Source organism: Ascaphus truei, chromosome 10 (genome assembly GCF_040206685.1).
Source record: "Ascaphus truei isolate aAscTru1 chromosome 10, aAscTru1.hap1, whole genome shotgun sequence".
Classification (NCBI taxonomy): Eukaryota; Metazoa; Chordata; class Amphibia; order Anura; family Ascaphidae; genus Ascaphus; species Ascaphus truei.
The window spans coordinates 5,853,005-5,872,681 of NC_134492.1; the positions used below are offsets into that span (position 1 = coordinate 5,853,005).

General features: G+C 42.3%; 1 protein-coding gene across 1 annotated transcript in view; it reads left to right on the forward strand.

The window, feature by feature from the left end:
• Positions 1-19,677, forward strand: part of LOC142503466 (vitellogenin-A2-like) — a 69,826-nt gene that overhangs the window by 40,418 nt on the left and 9,731 nt on the right. Inside the window, exons 9-23 of the mRNA XM_075615659.1 lie at positions 639-804; positions 2,491-2,616; positions 3,898-4,116; positions 5,770-5,993; positions 6,100-6,197; positions 7,450-7,574; positions 7,698-7,799; positions 8,563-8,682; positions 9,287-9,476; positions 10,908-11,001; positions 12,030-12,215; positions 14,936-15,083; positions 15,565-15,790; positions 15,884-16,056; positions 17,192-17,995. Coding sequence (XP_075471774.1) covers positions 639-804; positions 2,491-2,616; positions 3,898-4,116; positions 5,770-5,993; positions 6,100-6,197; positions 7,450-7,574; positions 7,698-7,799; positions 8,563-8,682; positions 9,287-9,476; positions 10,908-11,001; positions 12,030-12,215; positions 14,936-15,083; positions 15,565-15,790; positions 15,884-16,056; positions 17,192-17,995 — 3,001 coding nt within the window. The remainder of the gene's footprint in view (positions 1-638; positions 805-2,490; positions 2,617-3,897; positions 4,117-5,769; positions 5,994-6,099; positions 6,198-7,449; positions 7,575-7,697; positions 7,800-8,562; positions 8,683-9,286; positions 9,477-10,907; positions 11,002-12,029; positions 12,216-14,935; positions 15,084-15,564; positions 15,791-15,883; positions 16,057-17,191; positions 17,996-19,677) is intronic.

A 19,677-nucleotide genomic window follows, 5' to 3' on the forward strand; every position in this document is an offset into this window, starting at 1 on the left:
TGATCTTACTGGGAAGAGAGGGAGTGATTCTACCACAGGAGATCACCTCCATTCATCTTGGAGCCTGCAGCAGATGGAGACGCTGCACTATTAGAGAACCATGTGGGTAATGTACCCCAGAAACCTGACCCTCTGTCCCCACTACCATCAGCGGACGGCTCAGCCCTCCTGTTACCAGCCGCTATCATGCACCACATATGTAGTAATGGCCAGATCTCCCAGAGGGCGGGGGAAACAATGTTACACTTAAATCCTGACCTGTTGGGGGGGTCTTGACAAGTTGTGCGCCCCTGCTCTAGAGGATTGTGATATATTCCCGCTGCGCCCCCCTGCCTGCTCTCCCTCCCCGCTCGCGCCCCCCTTCCTTACCTTGTTTTCGACGTCAAATGACACCACGGGGTCACATTGCCATGGCAACGTGACATCACATGATCCCGCTGCGTCACTTGACGCCGCTTTGCCGATGACAAGGTAAGGGACGTTGCAGTCGCCTCACGCGATCCCCGGGCATTCATTTAAATGCCTTGGGGGAAGAGAGCGGGGCCTCTGCAACCGCCGCGCCCCCCCTGAAAATCTTGCGCTCCGCAGTTTGCGCCCCCCTGATACAGAGCACAAAGTTATATTGCTGTGTTTTGCAGGCGGTGGCTGGCAAACGCGATCCCTGTAGTTGGAACCACTGATTCTCTTAAGTTCGTCAAGCAGAATATTCACAGCCAAGATATGAGCCACAGCGAGGCAGCCGCGGCGATTACTCTCGCCATGCAGTTTACGCGCGCCAGTCCGCATTCATTGCAAGTAGCTGCGGTAAGTTCACCAGAAGTTTACAACCTTCCCATGTCCTTCATTTCTAAAATCTTGCATTTAATCTGTAATCCCTGTTACTTTTTAAATGTTGTTATTATTATTATTAGTTACAGTATTTCCAGGCCCTGATTCCCGAGATACAGTTTAGGTGTCCATGTTTCTCCTCTTTAAAACCCCAGAGCAATAGGAAGCCGCAATGGATGACGTTGCAGGTTCCTATTGGACGGTTAGCCAGACAGTGCTCGAGCACCTAGAGCTGCAAGTACCTGAAAAAGTGGGTGGTCCCCGGAGCCGAAAGTAGCATGGCTCAGGGGGGATCAGGGGGGGCCCGGGGGGATCAGGGGGGGCCCAGGGGGGATCAGGGAGACCTTGGATTGAATACTGTAAAAAAAAAAAAAAAAAAAGTTTTTGGCGGGACTGCTTCTTTAAACATGGAACGTTAAAACAAAATTAAAAAAAGTTTTTTGAGAAAAACATAGAAAATGAAGATACAGGCATACCCGCATTAACGTACGCAATGGGACCGGAGCGTGTATGTAAAGCGAAAATGTACTTAAAGTGAAGCACTACCTTTTCCCACTTATCGATGCATGTACTGTACTGCAATCGTCATATACGTGCATAATCGATGGAAATAACGCATTTGTAACAGGCTCTATAGTCTCCCCGCTTGCGCACAGCTTCGGTACAGGTAGGGAGCTGGTGTTGCTGTTCAGGACGTGCTGACAGGCGCATGCGCGAGCTGCCGTTTGCTTATTGGACGATATGTCCTTACTCGCGAGTGTACTTAAAGTGAGTGTCCTTAAACCGGGGTATGCCTGTACTCATAAATATTTATTATAATTTAGACATTTTTATATCATAGATTGCACCTTCAACCATTTTTGTGGTCAAAGAGAACTGCCACGCATTGCGTGTGGTTAAGTCATTAAACAATGCAAAGTTTATACATGAAGTATTTTATTCCAATTTAATTAGTGGACGGCCATTAATATAAAACCTTTACAAATACTTCTTCATTTAGACTTTAAATAATATTTTATCAGGAAAGATGCATTGAGAGGGCTGTCGCATTTTAATACATCAGCATAATACAAAGCGTAAAGTTAAGATAAAGTTCATGTTTTGTGAAAGCAGCTCCCCCTACATCCCTCATAACTAACCTCCCCTTTTTTTCCTGGATGGGAACTCGCTAGTTTCAGCCTGGGTGCCCAAAATACTTTCTCGTGAAGTTATCAACATTATTTCCTGTTTTTTTATAGGGGATTTAAATTGGCATCCAATAGGAATCTGCAACCAATGATGTTGCAACTTTCTATTGGCCCAAGATTTGGCAGTCATTTTGTTTCCCCTGGGCGGAAATCTTAACCCGGTAATTTCACAGATAAGTATCTCAGGAGCGGCAGGTGGGTAGGGAGAGGTGTCCCCGCAAACTGAAAATAGCAAATGTCAGGGGTATAAAAAAAAAGTTGAGGGAATGCTGTTTTGATGTTAAACTAGAAGAGTTTCCAAAGAAACATTTGCTTAATGCAAATCATTAAAATTTTAGTTACTAAATATTGTGATCTTTAAAGGTTCCGTTTTAGATGCCAGCTATAAATAGATTTACAGGTAGGGGTGCTGATGTATAAAAAAATATACCAGTTGTTGCTAGAAACCACTCTGACTGTGTGTTATGGTTCTCAGGATATATTGTCGGATTCGAAAGTCCAGAACTCCGCTGTGCTGCACAAAGCTGCAATGCTGTCTTATGGTTCCATGGTCTACAAATATTGTTCTTTATTCTCATCTTGTCCAGAATCAGCTCTACAGGTGAGTATCTTTAGCAGTTTCAGGCGAAGTATAAGGCCTCGGCCAGGCTCCTTGCTGGCGTGCGAGGCGCGCTGAGGCGCAGGGAAAGCAGGTGCTTTCCCTGGCCTTGCGGTTGCTTACCGCACGCGCTGACAGCGGGCCGTCGGGGCGGGCCTGGGGCGGGCGCGTCACTGGCCGGGGGCGGGCCAGTGACGTCACGGAGCTGGTTCGCCCACATTGGGCGAACCACTCACGTGACCGGCCTGTCGCGCCGGCAAGCGGGGGAATTTTAAATTCCTCTAAGACCTGCGCTTCCGCAAGCGCGCGGAAGCGCAGGTGAGCCCCTACTAAAGTCGCTCTAATTGCGGCTGTATGGGCTCAGTACTGAGCGGGAGCACGCGTCAGCACGCTTCCACCAGCAAGCGCTAAACATGGCCGAGGCCTAAGGCACAGTATGGTGAGTTTATATGTTATTCCAGCTATCAGAGTATATTTACAATAAAACATATTACAGGTCTGTAAAGAACATTATTAGTTCAGTCATGAATAATCCTGCCCTCCAATCAATCATATAACATGATTTATTATAACAATCACATTATTATAGTATTTTAAAATGAGAAAGATTATAAATCTAATGTTGGTATTTGAAGCTCTGAGCGAGTGACACTCTGAGGGCACACTCAGGACACTGAGGGCACACTCAGTTCACCTACAGGCCGAGACAACGTATTACTTTTCATTTCTCTACAGAAGTAATACATTGAGAGTATTCAGGTATGTCCTGGGTTATGTTTATCCTGGGTAATGTTTTAAAGTTATGATGACCAATACATGGTCACAAATACACAGTTACATAAGTGAGCAGGGTTATACATTATATACAAGACATTGCAGCACAGTTAGAGATAATATATATTATAGGCGTATGTAAAAGATACAGACCACATAAAAATGTGAGACAGCTTTAATTTTGAAAGAACTTAGCCTGGTGGCGGCTGTGAGAGTTTCTGGTAGATTGTTCCAGTTTTGGGAGGCACAGTGAGAGGAGGAGGAGCGGCCGGATACTTTGTTAAACCTTAGGACCATTTTAGGCCATACATCCTAATTTTGTGCACTTTTATGTCAACTTAATTTTCCATCTATTTAGCTTGTTCTGCTGATATTTCATGATGGCTAAATCATATGCCTTTAAAGGTATAATAGTATAGACTAAAGAATAATAATAAATGAAATATATATACATCATTTGCATGTAATAGAAATAATGTAAGGCATGTTTTTGTACATGTTCTGTTTTAGCCCCTTCATGATTTCGCAGCTGAGGCTGCCAACAAGGCCCATGAGGAGGATATCTCTCTAGCACTGAAGGCTCTGGGGAATGCCGGGCAGCCTGCAAGTATCAAGCGTATCCAGAAATTCCTGCCAGGGTTTTCCTCCAGCGCCTCCCAACTCCCGGTCAGAATTCAGACTGATGCTGTGATGGCCCTCAGGAATATCGCCAAGAAAGACCCACGCAAAGTAAGAAACTGGGGTCTATTGATGACGTTTCTAGCCTTTTAGTGCTGTCATCCTCAGCAACACAGATTGGAGATGCATTCAAGTGAATCACTGATTCACATATCTCCCATACAATATAAAAAAACCTTTTTTAGATAATCTGTAGTATTTGTAATAATATTTGTAGTGTTAACCACTTCACTGCCAGAAATGCCAGCTAGGTACCCTCCTTTGGCAGCAAATGCTGCAATCCCTAAATCCTGACTTTGAAAAACCTCCACACTCAATACCATAAATGACACGAGACAAAAAAATCGAGTTCCAATGTAATCCTTGGAAAACACACAATATTTGAATAGTAAATAGGTGCGGAGACTATGGTGAGTACTGCTACTTGTTCGTGATTCAGACCCAGGTGAGATGCAGAATGACAGTACTCCAACTTAACCATTCAAGTGTTTATTGAATAACTGGTTAACAGTAACATGATCAGTCAGTCCTGGAGTCTGCAGTCCGAGGCTCAGTCATTATGGTGTGGGATGGCTTTCCATGGTCTCAGTGCAGAGTACCTGAGTCCCAGGGTCAGGGGGGCTGGAGTGCTGGTGGTCACAGGGTGTCAGCTCAGTACTCTTATAGCCTCCAGATCTACAGTAACAACAGCATATGTCCCATAGCCTAGCTGCCTCCTGGCCCTGAACCCAGACACCTTTGCTCACCTCCTTACTTGTACTTCATTAACTTAACACAGACACTTCTATTTATAGCCTAGTCTGACACCATTGCCCAAGGCTAAGATTGTCCAGATCCTACTGAGGAGAGATTATTCCCCAGTGCGGAGGAATTACCCCATTAGAACCCTAATGGCTGGCCACACTGGATACACAAACACCATTTTTTTCTTTAACATATCCTGATAACGAGGGGCAGCCTGAAAAAGCTGAGCTTGTTTTAAATATTTTATGGATTCTTTATGGCCACCAGATGACTTCAGGCTTTTGAGAATAGCCCATTACATTCAGAGTGCCCACTCAGAACAGTGAGTTTGCTGAGGTCATATTGTTCTATTTAAGGTTGACAACAACTTGAGTGTCTCTACAGAAAGCAAAGTCCCATAGGGATAAACGAGATCAGCCTATGGCACAGGGAGGTTTCTTGAGTTAAAACCTTAACGCAAATACAATAATTTGCACAACAGCATTTTAACAACACCACTTGGCTATACACATCTCTATAGGCAACCTATCTGTACAGTTTTGCAGATAACAAATCTATTTCATACAATGTATAATACCCGAAGAGAAATGCACACATTGCTGGATTTTATTGCTGAACGCAAAGTTACTTGATAAAAATAAATAGAGAAAGGTACCATGTTATCCCATAGAGTAAACTGAACAACATGTTTTTGTAATTAAAAAAAGAATAAATGTAAGGTAGAAATGATACTTTAATGGCTAGCTAATGTTTAAAAAGAGTTGATGATTTCAGGACCATCCAGGTTCCTTCTTCAGGTCTGTACCAGGATCTGAGAAACTGCCCTGTTTTTAAACATCAGTTAACCATTAAAGTTATCACTTCTACCTTACTATTGTTCTTTTTTACTTCAAAGAGATCAAATATACTTATTCCAAGTGTGATATGAGTTATTGTACCTGAATATGTTCCTGGTTCCAGGTGCAAGACATTCTGCTGCAGATCTTCATGGACCGCGGTGTTCATTCTGAGGTTCGAATGATAACATGTGTAGTCCTGTTTGAGACCAAACCAGGAATGGCTTTAGTAACCAGCATTGCTAATGCGGTATTGAAGGAGAGCAAAGAGAATTTACAGCTTGCCAGCTTCACATACTCCCACATGAAGTCCTTGTCCAGAAGCAGAGTGCCCGAGCTTCATTCACTGTAAGTACTAGGAACATTGATTAGAAACATTTATTTTAGAAGGTATGTTTCCATCATTTTGTCAGTTAATTGCTCACAAACTGTTCTTTATAATGGTTTAATGTAGGGCTGCAGCATGCAACGTGGCCATTAAGATTCTGAATCCAACCCTTGACAAATTGAGCTATCGCTACAGCAAAGCTATTCATGTGGATACTTTCAAATGTGAGTAAATGGAAAGCTGTCTAGTTTCTGTGCTTGAATGTTTAGTAAGGTATTTGTCCTAGTAATAGGACATGGGCAACTGATGGACTGCGCCTCCCAACTTCGCTACTATCTCATCCATTGGAATCATCATATTTAATGGTTGGGTTAAGAGCTTTGAGAGGAAAACCATTACGATCTTCAACCTATCAGCACAATAATATATAGGAAGAGACTTGTTATAATGAATACAGTCAATATACTGTATGTAGTGGGTGCTATAGTCAAATAACTCAACAATACATAGAACTATTGATACTAGTGTGTATAACTATGGCTTATGAACTCCTGGTGGGGGGATTGGTTACAGAGGACACACAGAAGATGTTTACATTGCAGTTTATATAGTATGACTATTGCATGGACTGGGTCCAGGAGGATACTAATGAATATCACAGTATAATGATACAAATTAAACTGTTGTGGGTATTACAGAAAGAACCATTCTAATTCTCAGGAGTCGGGCTGGGGAGGTAGCCAGCAATAACATGTCATCTTAATGAAACGAAACAACTGATACAGCATTCATTAAAATGTGCGTCTGCAGTGGCACTTACGTGGGATTTTCCTGTTACATAGAGTAGTTGACATAATATTTCAATTATTTAGACCACGACTCACGTTCCTTTTTAGGGGAAGATTTTATATCCGCCAAAGTGCGGGGACGAAAAACCCATTAAAGTCAATAGGGAATTTTGGTCAAACAGAGCCCATTTGGGCAAATATAGAGTGAGACCCTTAGACTTGCCTTTTTATTTACATGGGGAGGGACTTGACTGGTCCTGAAAGTTTGTATTATTATTTTAATGCAAGTAAAAGTCCCACTTGTGAGCACATTCACATATCTCAGAGAGCTCCACAAACATGATTTCCCACATTATCCCCCAGCATACAATGCTTCCACTGCAGCAAGGGATTCTGGGTAATGACATGTCTTTTATTTTTTTTTAAATAAGCTATATAATAAAAGTAATATTCCTTTGATGAACTGTTTCTTTTCACTTGCGTTTATATCTTCACTTTTTAGATCTAAGGAAATGCGTTACAACGGTTTGTGTATTGTTCCGTAATTAATCCATGAAGTTACATCGTTTGTAGTAGATGAGGTTGAAAAAAGACCATTTTTATGCTGCGGAATGCGAACAAAAACCCAGTGAAACATCCTCCAATGAAGTCATGACTTAATATGCCTGTTACTACCATGTTCCCATAGATCCACTGATGGCTGGTGCTACTGCTAATGTCCTCCTTATAAACAGCCCAAGCACGATGTTCCCTGTGTTTATACTCTTTAATATCCGAGGTTACATGGCCGGGGCAGAGACTGACATTGTAGAGGTAATTCTTATATGATAACTGAGTGTTAACAGCGGGGGGTTCTGTTGTGTAGCTGATACCTCTTCATATATTTCAGTAGTTACAACATGTGCGCGTATTTAATATTTCAACGTATTTTTACAGATTGCTTTCCGGGCAGAAGGTCTACAAGAAACTTTAAGAAAACAAAACATTCAGTTTTCTGACTATCCCATGCAGAAAAAGATGATGCAGATTGTGAAATCCGTATGTACTTTATTTCATTCTTTATCAGATTACATAGATTTGCTTTTGCAATCATATATCTGTCAAATATTTAAATGTTGAAGCAATATCTGCTCATAACACTGCCACGGAGTTATCATTGTAAGCTAGTAAATATGACATTGCTACACTGTTCAGCTAAATCAATATTTGCCATATCCCCAATATATTAGGCTTATTTAACCAGTGCGTTTTTATACTACTATGCACAAGTCTTCATATTCTGTAACACATGTATATATATTCTGTAACACATGTATATATATATATTCTGTAACACATGTATATATATTCTGTAACACATATATATATATTATATATATATTCTGTAACACATGTATATATATATATTCTGTAACACATGTATATATATATATATATATATTCTGTAACACATGTATATATATTCTGTAACACATGTATATATATTCTGTAACACATGTATGTATATGTATATATATATATATTCTGTGTGACACATGTATATATATATATATATATATATATATATATTCTGTAACACATGTATATATATATATATATATTCTGTAACACATGTATATATATATATTCTGTAACACATGTATATATATATATATATTCTGTAACACATGTATATATATATATATATATATATATATATATATTCTGTAACACATGTATATATATTCTAGACTGTTGTGATTTGGGAATGCAAGTATTCATTTTAATATTTTATGTCTTAAATCTTCCATTTATTCCGTAGTTAAAGGGCTGGAAATCGCTGCCTTCGGACGTACCTCTGATCTCAACCCATGTCAAGATGTTGGGTCAAGAGATCTCCTGTTCCAAAATAAACAAAGAAACCATTCAAAATGGAATAAGGGTAAAATAAATTACTTTTGTGATTTCATTTTTACAATTTTCTTACAACAGTATTGATATACAGCTAATTTCTCTCTCTCTCTCTCTCTCTCTCTCTCTCTCTCTCTCTCTCTCTCTCTTTCTCTCTCTCTCTCTCTTTGTCTCTCTCTATCTCTCTCTCTGTCTCTCTCTCTGTCTCTGTCTCTCTCTGTCTCTCTCTGTCTCTCTCTGTCTCTCTGTCTCTCTGTGTCTCTCTCTCTGTCTCTCTGTCTCTGTCTCTCTCTCTCTCTCTCTGTCTCTCTCTGTCTCTCTGTCGCTCTGTCTTTCTGTCTTTCTTTCTCTGTCTCTCTCTCTCTTTGTCTCTCTCTCTCTCTGTCTCTCTCTCTCTGTCTCTCTGTCTCTGTCTCTCTCTGTCTCTCTGTCTCTGTCTCTGTCTCTGTCTCTGTCTCTGTCTCTGTCTCTGTCTCTGTCTCTCTCTCTCTCTCTCTCTCTCTCTCTCTCTCTCTCTCTCTCTCTCTCTCTCTCTCTCTCTCTCTCTCTCTCTCTCTGTCTCTCTCTCTCTCTCTCTCTCTGTCTCTGTCTCTGTCTCTGTCTCTGTCTCTCTCTGTCTCTCTCTGTCTCTCTAGGCACTGCATGAGCCAGCAGAAAGACATACAGTGATTAAAAATGTATTTAACAAGCTCCTCAATGGACTTGTAGGACAATGGGCCCAGCCACTGCTGGCTGCAGAAGTTCGACACATTGTTCCCACTACTGTTGGTTTCCCGATGGAGTTCAGTTTATACTCCGCTGCTGTTGCCAATGTTGCTGTTAACAGTAAGATGCATGAAAGTTATTGTAGGAAATTAACATTTCCTGTACTATTATTTATGTGAAAAGTATTCAGGTCATAAGAAATAGAAAATCATGACCAAGGGAGGCTGCGAGGGACCCCCCCCCCCTGTTAGCCGATACCCACATGTAACAGACAAGTAACGACAGACACGGTTTGCAGGTATAGAAGGCGCAGCCTTTTTTATTAAAAAATAGAGTAACCTTTTCCCTGAAAGAGTGATCGCTTAATGTGTTAAGGGAAGGGGGAAAGCCAGGCCTTGTCCTGCTGCGCCCACAGCCGGCCGAGCCCCAAAGAGCTGTCGGTTGTCACGAGTGGGTTCCCGGGAGTCACGTTCAGTTGACCCCGCCCACTCGCTACTACCCACAGGCACCGCCAGCCCCGAGCCCGTCTGGAAGGACAAGCACTTACCCCCCAAACTGCCGCCGCGACAGCGGCATCTTCAGTCCTTTTTATTTCTCGGGAATTCTTCCGGCTTTGCCCTGTAAAATATAATGGTGCATGTTAATAATGTTTACAGGCAGCATAGCTCAGCAGCTCAACCATTATACACGTTCTCTTTCCCCTGAGTGGCCACGGGTAAGTACTTGCCCCTAAATACCTTCTAAAACGGGATGGGTGGGTGGGACTTTCACTATAGCCGGGAGCAGAATGAACGCTCCAGTTCCCAGCTGTGCCTTAACGCTTCCCCTTAGCCCCTCCCCCAGGCCACGACGGCAGCCAGAGACCCTATTGAGGTGAGAGGGGGGGGCTTGCCCCCTGGTCATGGCAAGCCCTAGCCTAATTGGCTAGAGGGATTTCTGGAGTAACATAAGACACCTGTAAACTAAAATATTAGCTCAAATAAAGGAACAATTCAGGAACCCCATTAATGTCAGCTCCGGGGATAAAGACCTCTCTGAAGGGGGGTGCCGGTATCTCAGCGAAGTTTAATGCCCTGGTCACGTGAGCCAATAGGAAGCCTCACTAGATAATGTCATGGATTCCTATTGGCTTTGAAAATCAGCAGTTACGTGATCCCCGCTAGCCAAGCGCAGCAGCAACCGACGCCCCCTACTGAGGTCGGTGTCTCTGGAAGCAGGGGTCCCCAGAGCTGAAATGAATGGGGTTCACCTGCTAGGATTGGCTCTTTAAACCTGCTTAGATTTTAGAACACGTTGGGTTGCATTGAAGAACACTTTAGCTGTTGAAATGTAACTCTTGTTGGCTTTCAGACCAGTGCACATCAAACCCCATTTCTGATCATTACTCAACTTGCTAGTTTGTGTCATTAGTCAACTTCTCTAAAGATCAAATCAGCAGTCTTAAATTCAGTACGAATTCTTTGTATTCTGTTTCAATTATTTTGCTTTATAAGATCTTCACAGTATTTACTTGTATTTCCATGTTGGTAACAAATGGTTTGTATTCTACAGCTGATATGAAAGTAACACCAACCCCATCAACAGAGTTAAGTCTTACTCAGCTGTTGGAATCTACTATACAGCTTCACGCTGAGATCTTCCCAAGGTTAGTAAAACCACCTCTCAAATATTCCAAATAGACAGCATACTGTATATGAGATGTACATATGAGATGTACATATGAGATGTATATTTATAGCGGAGACTGGTAAAAAAAAAATCTAATGTGATACTCATTTATCTGACTAATTATAGTTTTTTAAACTGCACCACTATGTTATACCAATATTTAAGATGTATAAAATCAATACTGATACCCTCTACTATGTTATAATATTTTAACGTTTAGTGGATATCTATTCCTAATGCTGGTGCTGTTTTACACACAGTCAAATCATTATTTTATCATTTGAGATGAAATAATTAGGGAATATATATATACTGCTTATTAATCCACAATAACCGTTTAACACAGGGGCGGCCAACTCCAGTCCTCAAGGGCCACCAACAGGTCAGGTTTTCAGGATATCCCTGCCTCAGCACAGGTGGCTCAGTCAGTCCCTGATTCAGCACAGGTGGCTCAATCAGTGGCTGAGTCTTTCACTGAGCCACTGATTGAGTCACCTGTGCTGAAGCAGGGATATCCTGAAAACCTGACCTGTTGTGGCTCTTGAGGACTGTATAGCGCATACACAGAGCGAGCCCTGCGCATATGTGACTATCTCACTGTCCTGTATAGCGCATACACAGAGCGAGTTCTGCTCCTATGTGACTATCTCACTGTCCTGTATAGCGCATATACAGAGCGAGCCCTGCACATATGTGACTATCTCACTGTCCTGTATAGCGCATACACAGAGCGCTGCTCCTATGTGACTATCTCACTGCCCTGTATAGCGCATACACAGAGCGAGTTCTGCTCCTATGTGACTATCTCACTGTCCTGTATAGCACATACACAGAGCGCTGCTCCTATGTGACTATCTCACTGTCCTGTATAGCGCATATACAGAGCGAGCGCTGCTCCTATTCACATTTTTAAAACTCCAAAGATTGGGAGAAGAATCCATCTGCGTCTCATGAAACTGCCAGTGAAATAACTACGTAAGAGACATTATTTGCTTTAATTTTCAGTGTATCAGTCCACACTATAGCAACAATGGGAGTCAACACACATCTGATTCAGACTGGAATTGAATTTCACGCTAAAACGCGTACATACACTCCAGCAAAATTTACCGCCAGGATAGACATGAAAGAGCAAAATATTAAGATTGAAACTGTACCATGCCAGCAAGAGGAAGAGCTTGTAATTATAAGGTACTGTACCCCACAATCCTTTCACTTCGGCACTCTTTTTATTTTATTTTTTTTCTCACATATTTGTAATGTAAAATTGTAGATTTATTGCAAGTTGTGATATTTTAATGAATGAAGGAGAGCGGTTTTCATGGATCTAGAAGTGTATACTGTACAAAGCTTTACAAAAGCTCACTGTTATCTTTTTTAGATTGGCATGTCAGTTAATTTATATTTGAATACGATTACCATAACAATTGTCACAAGATTAATAGATTATAGCATTATAATTGATATTTCAAGAATGTATTTATTTCATATGCAGATTTATTGCAATGTCTTATTGCATCAAATAAACAAAGAATGTACAGTATGTGCCTCACAATAATGCTTATTTCATGTACTGTAAGTGAACCAGAACCGTACACATAATGTATCAGGTAACTCTTGTGAACCAAGGAAGTCTATTTACAAAAGTCTAAAAATAAAGTCATTTACAGTGTATGTGGGGTACACTGGGAACGTAGTCTTAAAGCAGCAACACTACATCCCAATTTTGTATTAGTATTATTATTATTATTATTATATGTAAAACATGTGGCAATGTATAATTCTACATTTTTACCTAAAATGGCCATCGTTTTGTGCTCCTTTTATAAATCTGTAAAAATCCTTATGGTGTGACTAACATAATGGCTGCTTCAGTCAGTGTAACTGAGCAGCTACAATGTAACCTTATATTAATACAGTGACATTATCTATTGTTGCCATTCACAGCTCAAACTGCTGGGAATATTGCCAATAAATGATCACAAACAGGAAAGTGTTACAAAGATCTTGCACTGCTGGGGAGGTAGCTAAAACCTGTAATAGAAAGCAAAGGAGGCTTTAAAACTCATTAAAATGGCATTAAGAGCTGAATACTATTTTTGTTTAAATGCCATAAGTATTATTTAATACTAAAGAACAGATTTATTTGAAGAAAAAGAAAAAAACATTTAAGATTTCATGTGTTTTGCTGCTTTAAGTATTAATAAAACTCTACAATTTTTTTAAATCAATAATTACATTTTTCAAGTCTGTTTTCCTAAGCCTATGACACTTTTGGTCCTAATATATATATATATATCCATAAATTAAATTATTAATCAGTTTCCAAAATCAAGTTAAAGACACTATTGTGCAAAACATGCAAGGTGTGTAAAACCCAATGCACTCGCAATGAAAGTGTTTGCTCGAAGCTCATCAGAGGAGCAGTTGCCTGGTCACACCGGTGCCTGGGTTAACCCGCAGTGTTGGATCCTAGTGGCGTGTATACCTGGTCACACCGGTGCCTGGGTTAACTCGCAGTGTTGGATCCTAGTGGCGTGTATACCTGGTCCACAGCGGTCACAGCGCTGGAGTCAGAGCCCAGATAAGGTCGCTACCCACCGCCCAAATAATACTGTTCTGCAGCCCTGTCTACCATCCAATACCCACAGCATTTACCCCGGTCACCCCTGAGGAAGTAAGAAGAGGTCTTACTGATTGGATAGTAGGCACTGCGGCGCTCTGTCCCCTGGGCGCTAGGAAGGGGCATGTTCCGAGCTGACATCCCAATGCTGCGAGCGCTGCTGATCAGACAAGTCCAGTCCAGTGAATCTGCTGTGAGGTGTATCCCAGGCGGCTCTGCAAGGAGAGATGTGCAGCGGCTGCTCAGTAAATATGGGGCTATGTGATTGCTGTGACGAGGAGGGAAGCAGGCACAAGGGCTTATGCAAAAGATAGTTAATGTGCCACAAAGAAATCCAACGTTTCGGCAGAATCTCACAGCCTTTATCAGGGAGAGGGCCAGTGAGATTCTGCCGAATCGTTGGATTTCTTGTGGCACATTAAGTATCTTTTTGCATAAGACCGTGTGCCCGCTTCCCTTCTCTTCACTGTATTTCCCTGGGATGTCTGGACCTCCCTGGACCCAGTGCACCGGCAGATAAGTACCCCCCTCCAGCACAATATTGCAGTGTGCATGTGCCCCCCTCCAGCACCATATTGCAGTGTGCATGTACCCCCCTCCAGCACCATATTGCAGTGTGCATGTACCCCTCTCCAGCACCATATTGCAGTGTGCATGTACCCCCATCCAGCACCATATTGCAGTGTGCATGTACCCCCTCCAGCACCATGTTGCAGTGTGCATGTACCCCCTCCAGCACCATGCTGCAGTGTGCATGTACCCCCTCCAGCACCATGTTGCAGTGTGCATGTACCCCCTCCAGCACCATGCTGCAGTGTGCATGTACCCCCCTCCAGCACCATGTTGCAGTGTGCATGTACCCCCTCCAGCACCATGCTGCAGTGTGCATGTACCCCCCTCCAGCACCATGTTGCAGTGTGCATGTACCCCCTCCAGCACCAAGTTGCCGTGTGCATGTACCCCCCTCCAGCACCATATTGCAGTGTGCATGTACCCCCTCCAGCACCATATTGCAGTGTGCATGTACCCCCCTCCAGCACCATATTGCAGTGTGCATGTACCCCCTCCAGCACCATGCTGCAGTGTGCATGTACCCCTCTCTATGGCTATATGATTGCTGCACATATATTATGACTGGTTATAATATCTGTTAAATGATCTGCAGGAATGATTAACGATCATTTTGTAACTTTCGGCATGTTGAGTATTAATGTAGAGATATATGCCACACCCCGGCTCGCGCTGGTAAACATATTCTTGGTGTGATATTTCCTTCCCATGCCCTCAGAACTCAGATGTTTGCTGTTACAAGAAATGTGGAAGAGTTGGATGCAGCGAAGAAGACTCCGATCTTGCCCAGAGGAAGCGTTCCAAACATTGAGAAGAAACACTTTGAGACAACAGGAAGGACTTCAGCAGAAGCAGCCAGCATGATGGTAATTAGAACAAAGTACACGCCGCTGTGTAATTACATATTATATACTTTCCTATGTCAAATGATGTAGCATTTAAAATGTATGTTTATCAACTATCAAAAAACATAAATAATACAAGTCTTTTCCATTTCTAAAATGAAGTCATTGACTGAGCCACTGATTGAGCCACCTGTGCTGAAGCAGGGATATCCTTAAACCCTTGCATTTTGGTGGCCCTTGCGGACTGGAGATCGCCACTCCTGCCTTGGTGCACCTTGTATCTCTCTAATAAACCATCCTCCGCCGGGCTATCCCCAGCTGCTGTATTTCTGTAATATCTATTTTCAAAACTGTTAAAAAAATAAATTCCACCAGGCACTTTTCATTTGGCCCTGTTATTGGCATTTCTAGTTGTAATTCTAATCCATGCGGGATTTAGCCATAGTACTAGTTTGAGACAAAAAAAAATATGTCTGTAAAGTAATGCATGTCTTCTGTGTAGGATGTGTCTTCAGAAATGATGTCCAAGAAATATGCCTACTCTGCAGAAGTAACAGATCATCATTCTGCATCTAGCAGTCCTCAGTCTTATCATTATTGTGTTAAATCTTCTAACTTTGGTTTCCAAGTTTGTTTTGAAAGAAAATCTCAAAGTGCTGCATTCCTCAAACATTCCTATCTCTATCGAGCAGTAGGAGAACATGAGGCCAAGATAGTTATAAAACCAGGTACAGTAGCTCTTCACTGAGTTATGTTGTGTTAAAAGTTGTATAAATGTGTAGGAATGCATTGTTTGACCCCTTGTGTCCGTATGTTAATAGATCACACCGATGCAGCAATTGAAAAACTGCTGCTGGAAATAACAGCTGGACCTAAAGCAGCTTCAAAAATAATTGCCCTGGTAAAGGTGGAGGAAACCGAAGGTGAACACCTTGAGGACTCTGTGGTTCAAATGAGACTGAAAAAGATTCTTGGCATTGATGATGAAATATTGGTAAGTTAGTTTACATTCCAAATGATTCAATACTGATACAGTAATTAGAATGAGCGATTCACAACACACAGAGCTGATCAACATGTGCCCTCATTGTATCTAATACTATATTCCATAGTGTTTTATGGAGCTTATTCAATATCCGCCAAAGCTGGCAATCAAGCGGCTTCGGTTTAAATTCCCCATTGACTTTGCATTTTGCAGATATACATATAACACTTTCCCTTATTCAGAGACAGCTATAAACTTATTATCTATCATTTATCATTTCCCGATATTATTTATTTTACTGTCCCCACTGCATAGGGTTTTATGCCATTTATCTCTTAGGCTGCGGCCCCACTAGAGCTGAGCTCGCCGAGTGGCAGCGCTTGGAGCGGTTACATGCATATATATATAAATATATATATATACATGTAGAGGTATCGGTACCGTGTTAGCCGAGCTTCAATAATCAAAAAATAAATAGATGATACCGTTCTGTGGCTAACGAAAAGCTTTTATTTGTGCGAGCTTTCGAGATACACTGATCTCTTCTTCCCACAGTGGGCTCTCCATTCATTTTTATTCACACTGATACACATACACACTCTTTCTTCACTTGCTTTCAGTAACCTTTTGACACCTCTAGCCATAAAACACATCCACACCGGGGGAAGGAACAGCACAGATAACATTCCAAGAGACACTGTTTTTAAGTATACCTTTTGCTTCATTCATTGTAACATCGCCGGAAGAAGAGATCAGTGTATCTCGAAAGCTCGCACAAATAAAAGCATTTCGTTAGCCACAGAACGGTATCATCTATTTATTTTTTGATTATATATATATATATATATATATACATGTTCCCGCGCACGCAAATGCGCGGGCACACACGTTCGGCGCTTTTGTAAATAAACTTTTTATACTTTCCCGCTTGCCCGATAGCCCGCAATTGCCCCCCCCCCTCCTTCCCCACCCCCCGCTCGAGCGTCCACAAGTTGCAGGACATCCGAAGCATGAGCGCGCTCAGCGCTAGCGGGGCGGCAGCCTTACATCCACCCTCTTGTCAAATAATATGCTAATTGAATATGTATAATATGTGCTTCATTTTATCTTACTTTAAATCTACATTTTTTATGGGATTTTATAGGCCAGAACTGAAACTGAAAAAAGGAAGCAGTATGGTAAGAAACATCCCAAGGACGTCAGTAACCCTCAATCCGGCCAAGAAAATATTGAGGCGAAGAAACCTAAATCTTCATCGAGATCTTCATCTTCATCCTCTTCATCAGCTTCATCATCTTCCAGCCAGAAATCTAAAAAAAGACAGCAACCCCATGGTCAGAAGCATGGAAGCTCTAGCAGCAGGCAGCAGCAAAACAGCAGGGGCAGGCCGCAGCAAAACAGCAGGGGCAGGCAGCAGCAAAACAGCAGGGGCAGGCAGCAGCAAAACAGCAGGGGCAGGCAGCAGCAAAACAGCAGGGGCAGGCCGCAGCAAAACAGCAGGGGCAGGCAGCAGCAAAACAGCAGGGAGCAGCAAGACAGCAGGGAGCAGCAAGACAGCAGGGAGCAGCAAGAGCAGCAAGACAGCAGGGAGCAGCAAGAGCAGCAAGACAGCAGGGAGCAGCAAGAGCAGCAAGACAGCAGGGAGCAGCAAAACAGCAGGGGGCAGCAGCACGGTAGGGAGCAGCAACATGGCAGGGATCAGCAGCACGGCAAAAACAAAGATGCTTATAAGAAAAAGGGTCAGGAGAGCAGCAGTAGCAGCAGCAGCAGCGGTAAGAGTGGCAGTAGTAGTAGTAGTAGTAGTAGTAGTAGCAGTAGCAGACAGGAGGACAACAAACATAAACAAAATCACAAACAGGATCCACATCAGAAAAAACAGGAGCAGCATCAGTACGAACATAAAAAGAACAAAGGTGGCACCAGCAGCAGTGAATCTTCAATATGGAAGGTACTGTAATGTGTACTGGGAGTGTGATGTGGTTTGTACTGGGAGAGTGATATGGTTTGTACTGGGAGAGTGATGTGGTTTGTACTGGGAGTGTGATGTGGTTTGTACTGGGAGAGTGATGTGGTTTGTACTGGGAGAGTGATGTGGTTTGTACTGGGAGAGTGATGTGGTTTGTACTGGGAGAGTGATGTGGTTTGTACTGGGAGTGTGATGTGGTTTGTACTGGGAGAGTGATGTGGTTTGTACTGGGAGAGTGATGTGGTTTGTACTGGGAGTGTGATGTGGTTTGTACTGGGAGAGTGATGTGGTTTGTACTGGGAGAGTGATGTGGTTTGTACTGGGAGAGTAATGTGGTTTGTACTGGGAGTGTGATGTGGTTTGTACTGGGAGTATGATGTGGTTTGTACTGGGAGAGTAATGTGGTTTGTACTGGGAGAGTGATGTGGTTTGTACTGGGAGAGTGATGTGGTTTGTACTGGGAGTGTGATGTGGTTTGTACTGGGAGAGTGATGTGATTTGTACTGGGAGAGTGATGTGGTTTGTACTGGGAGAGTGATGTGGTTTGTACTGGGAGAGTGATGTGTTTTGTACTTGGAGAGTGATGTGGTTTGTAGTGGGAGAGTGATGTAGTTTGTACTGGGAGAGTGATGTGGTTTGTACTGGGAGAGTGATGTGGTTTGTACTGGGAGAGTGATGTGGTTTGTACTGGGAGAGTGATGTGGTTTGAACTGGGAGAGTGATGTGGTTTGTACTGGGAGTGTGATGTGTTTTGTACTGGGAGTGTGATGTGGTTTGTACTGGGAGTGTGATGTGGTTTGTACTGGGAGAGTGATGTGTTTTGTACTGGGAGAGTAATGTGGTTTGCAGTGGGAGAGTGATGTGGTTTGTAGTGGGATAGTCATGTGGTTTGTACTGGGAGTGTGATGTGGTTTGTACTGGGAGAGTGATGTGGTTTGTACTGGGAGTGTGATGTGTTTTGTACTGGGAGAGTGATGTGGTTTGTACTGGGAGTGTGATGTGTTTTGTACTGGGAGAGTGATGTGTTTTGTACTGGGAGAGTGATGTGTTTTGTACTGGGAGAGTGATATGGTTTGTACTGGGAGTGTGATGTGTTTTGTACTGGGAGTGTGATGTGGTTTGTACTGGGAGAGTGATGGGGTTTGTACTGGGAGTGTGATATGTTTTGTACTGGGAGAGTGATGGGGTTTGTACTGGGACACATGTGTTTTGTACTGGGACACATTCAACAATGTAATAGATTGTTATAGGATGAGATGTATGATAAAGGATAACAGAGAGAATTCTTCAGAAAACACATATATACACTTCTCCAGTACAGCTACAGTATTTTGTATGTATTGATTGGATGAATTTAAATGATATCTTTTATTTTGTATTGTATTGTATGTCTTTATTGATATAGCGCCATTAATGTACATAGCGCTTCACAGTAATAATACACGTGGTAATCAAATAAATAATAGATAATATAAATAACAGGTCATGGGAATAAGTGCATCAGACATAAAAGTAACATTTAGGAAAAGGAGTCCCTGCTCTGAGGAGCTTACAGTCTAATTGGTAGGTAGGGAGAACGTACAGAGACAGTAGCAGGGAGTTCTGGTAAGTGCGTCTGCAGGGGGCCAAGCTTTATGTATCATGTGTTCAGAATATCCACAGTG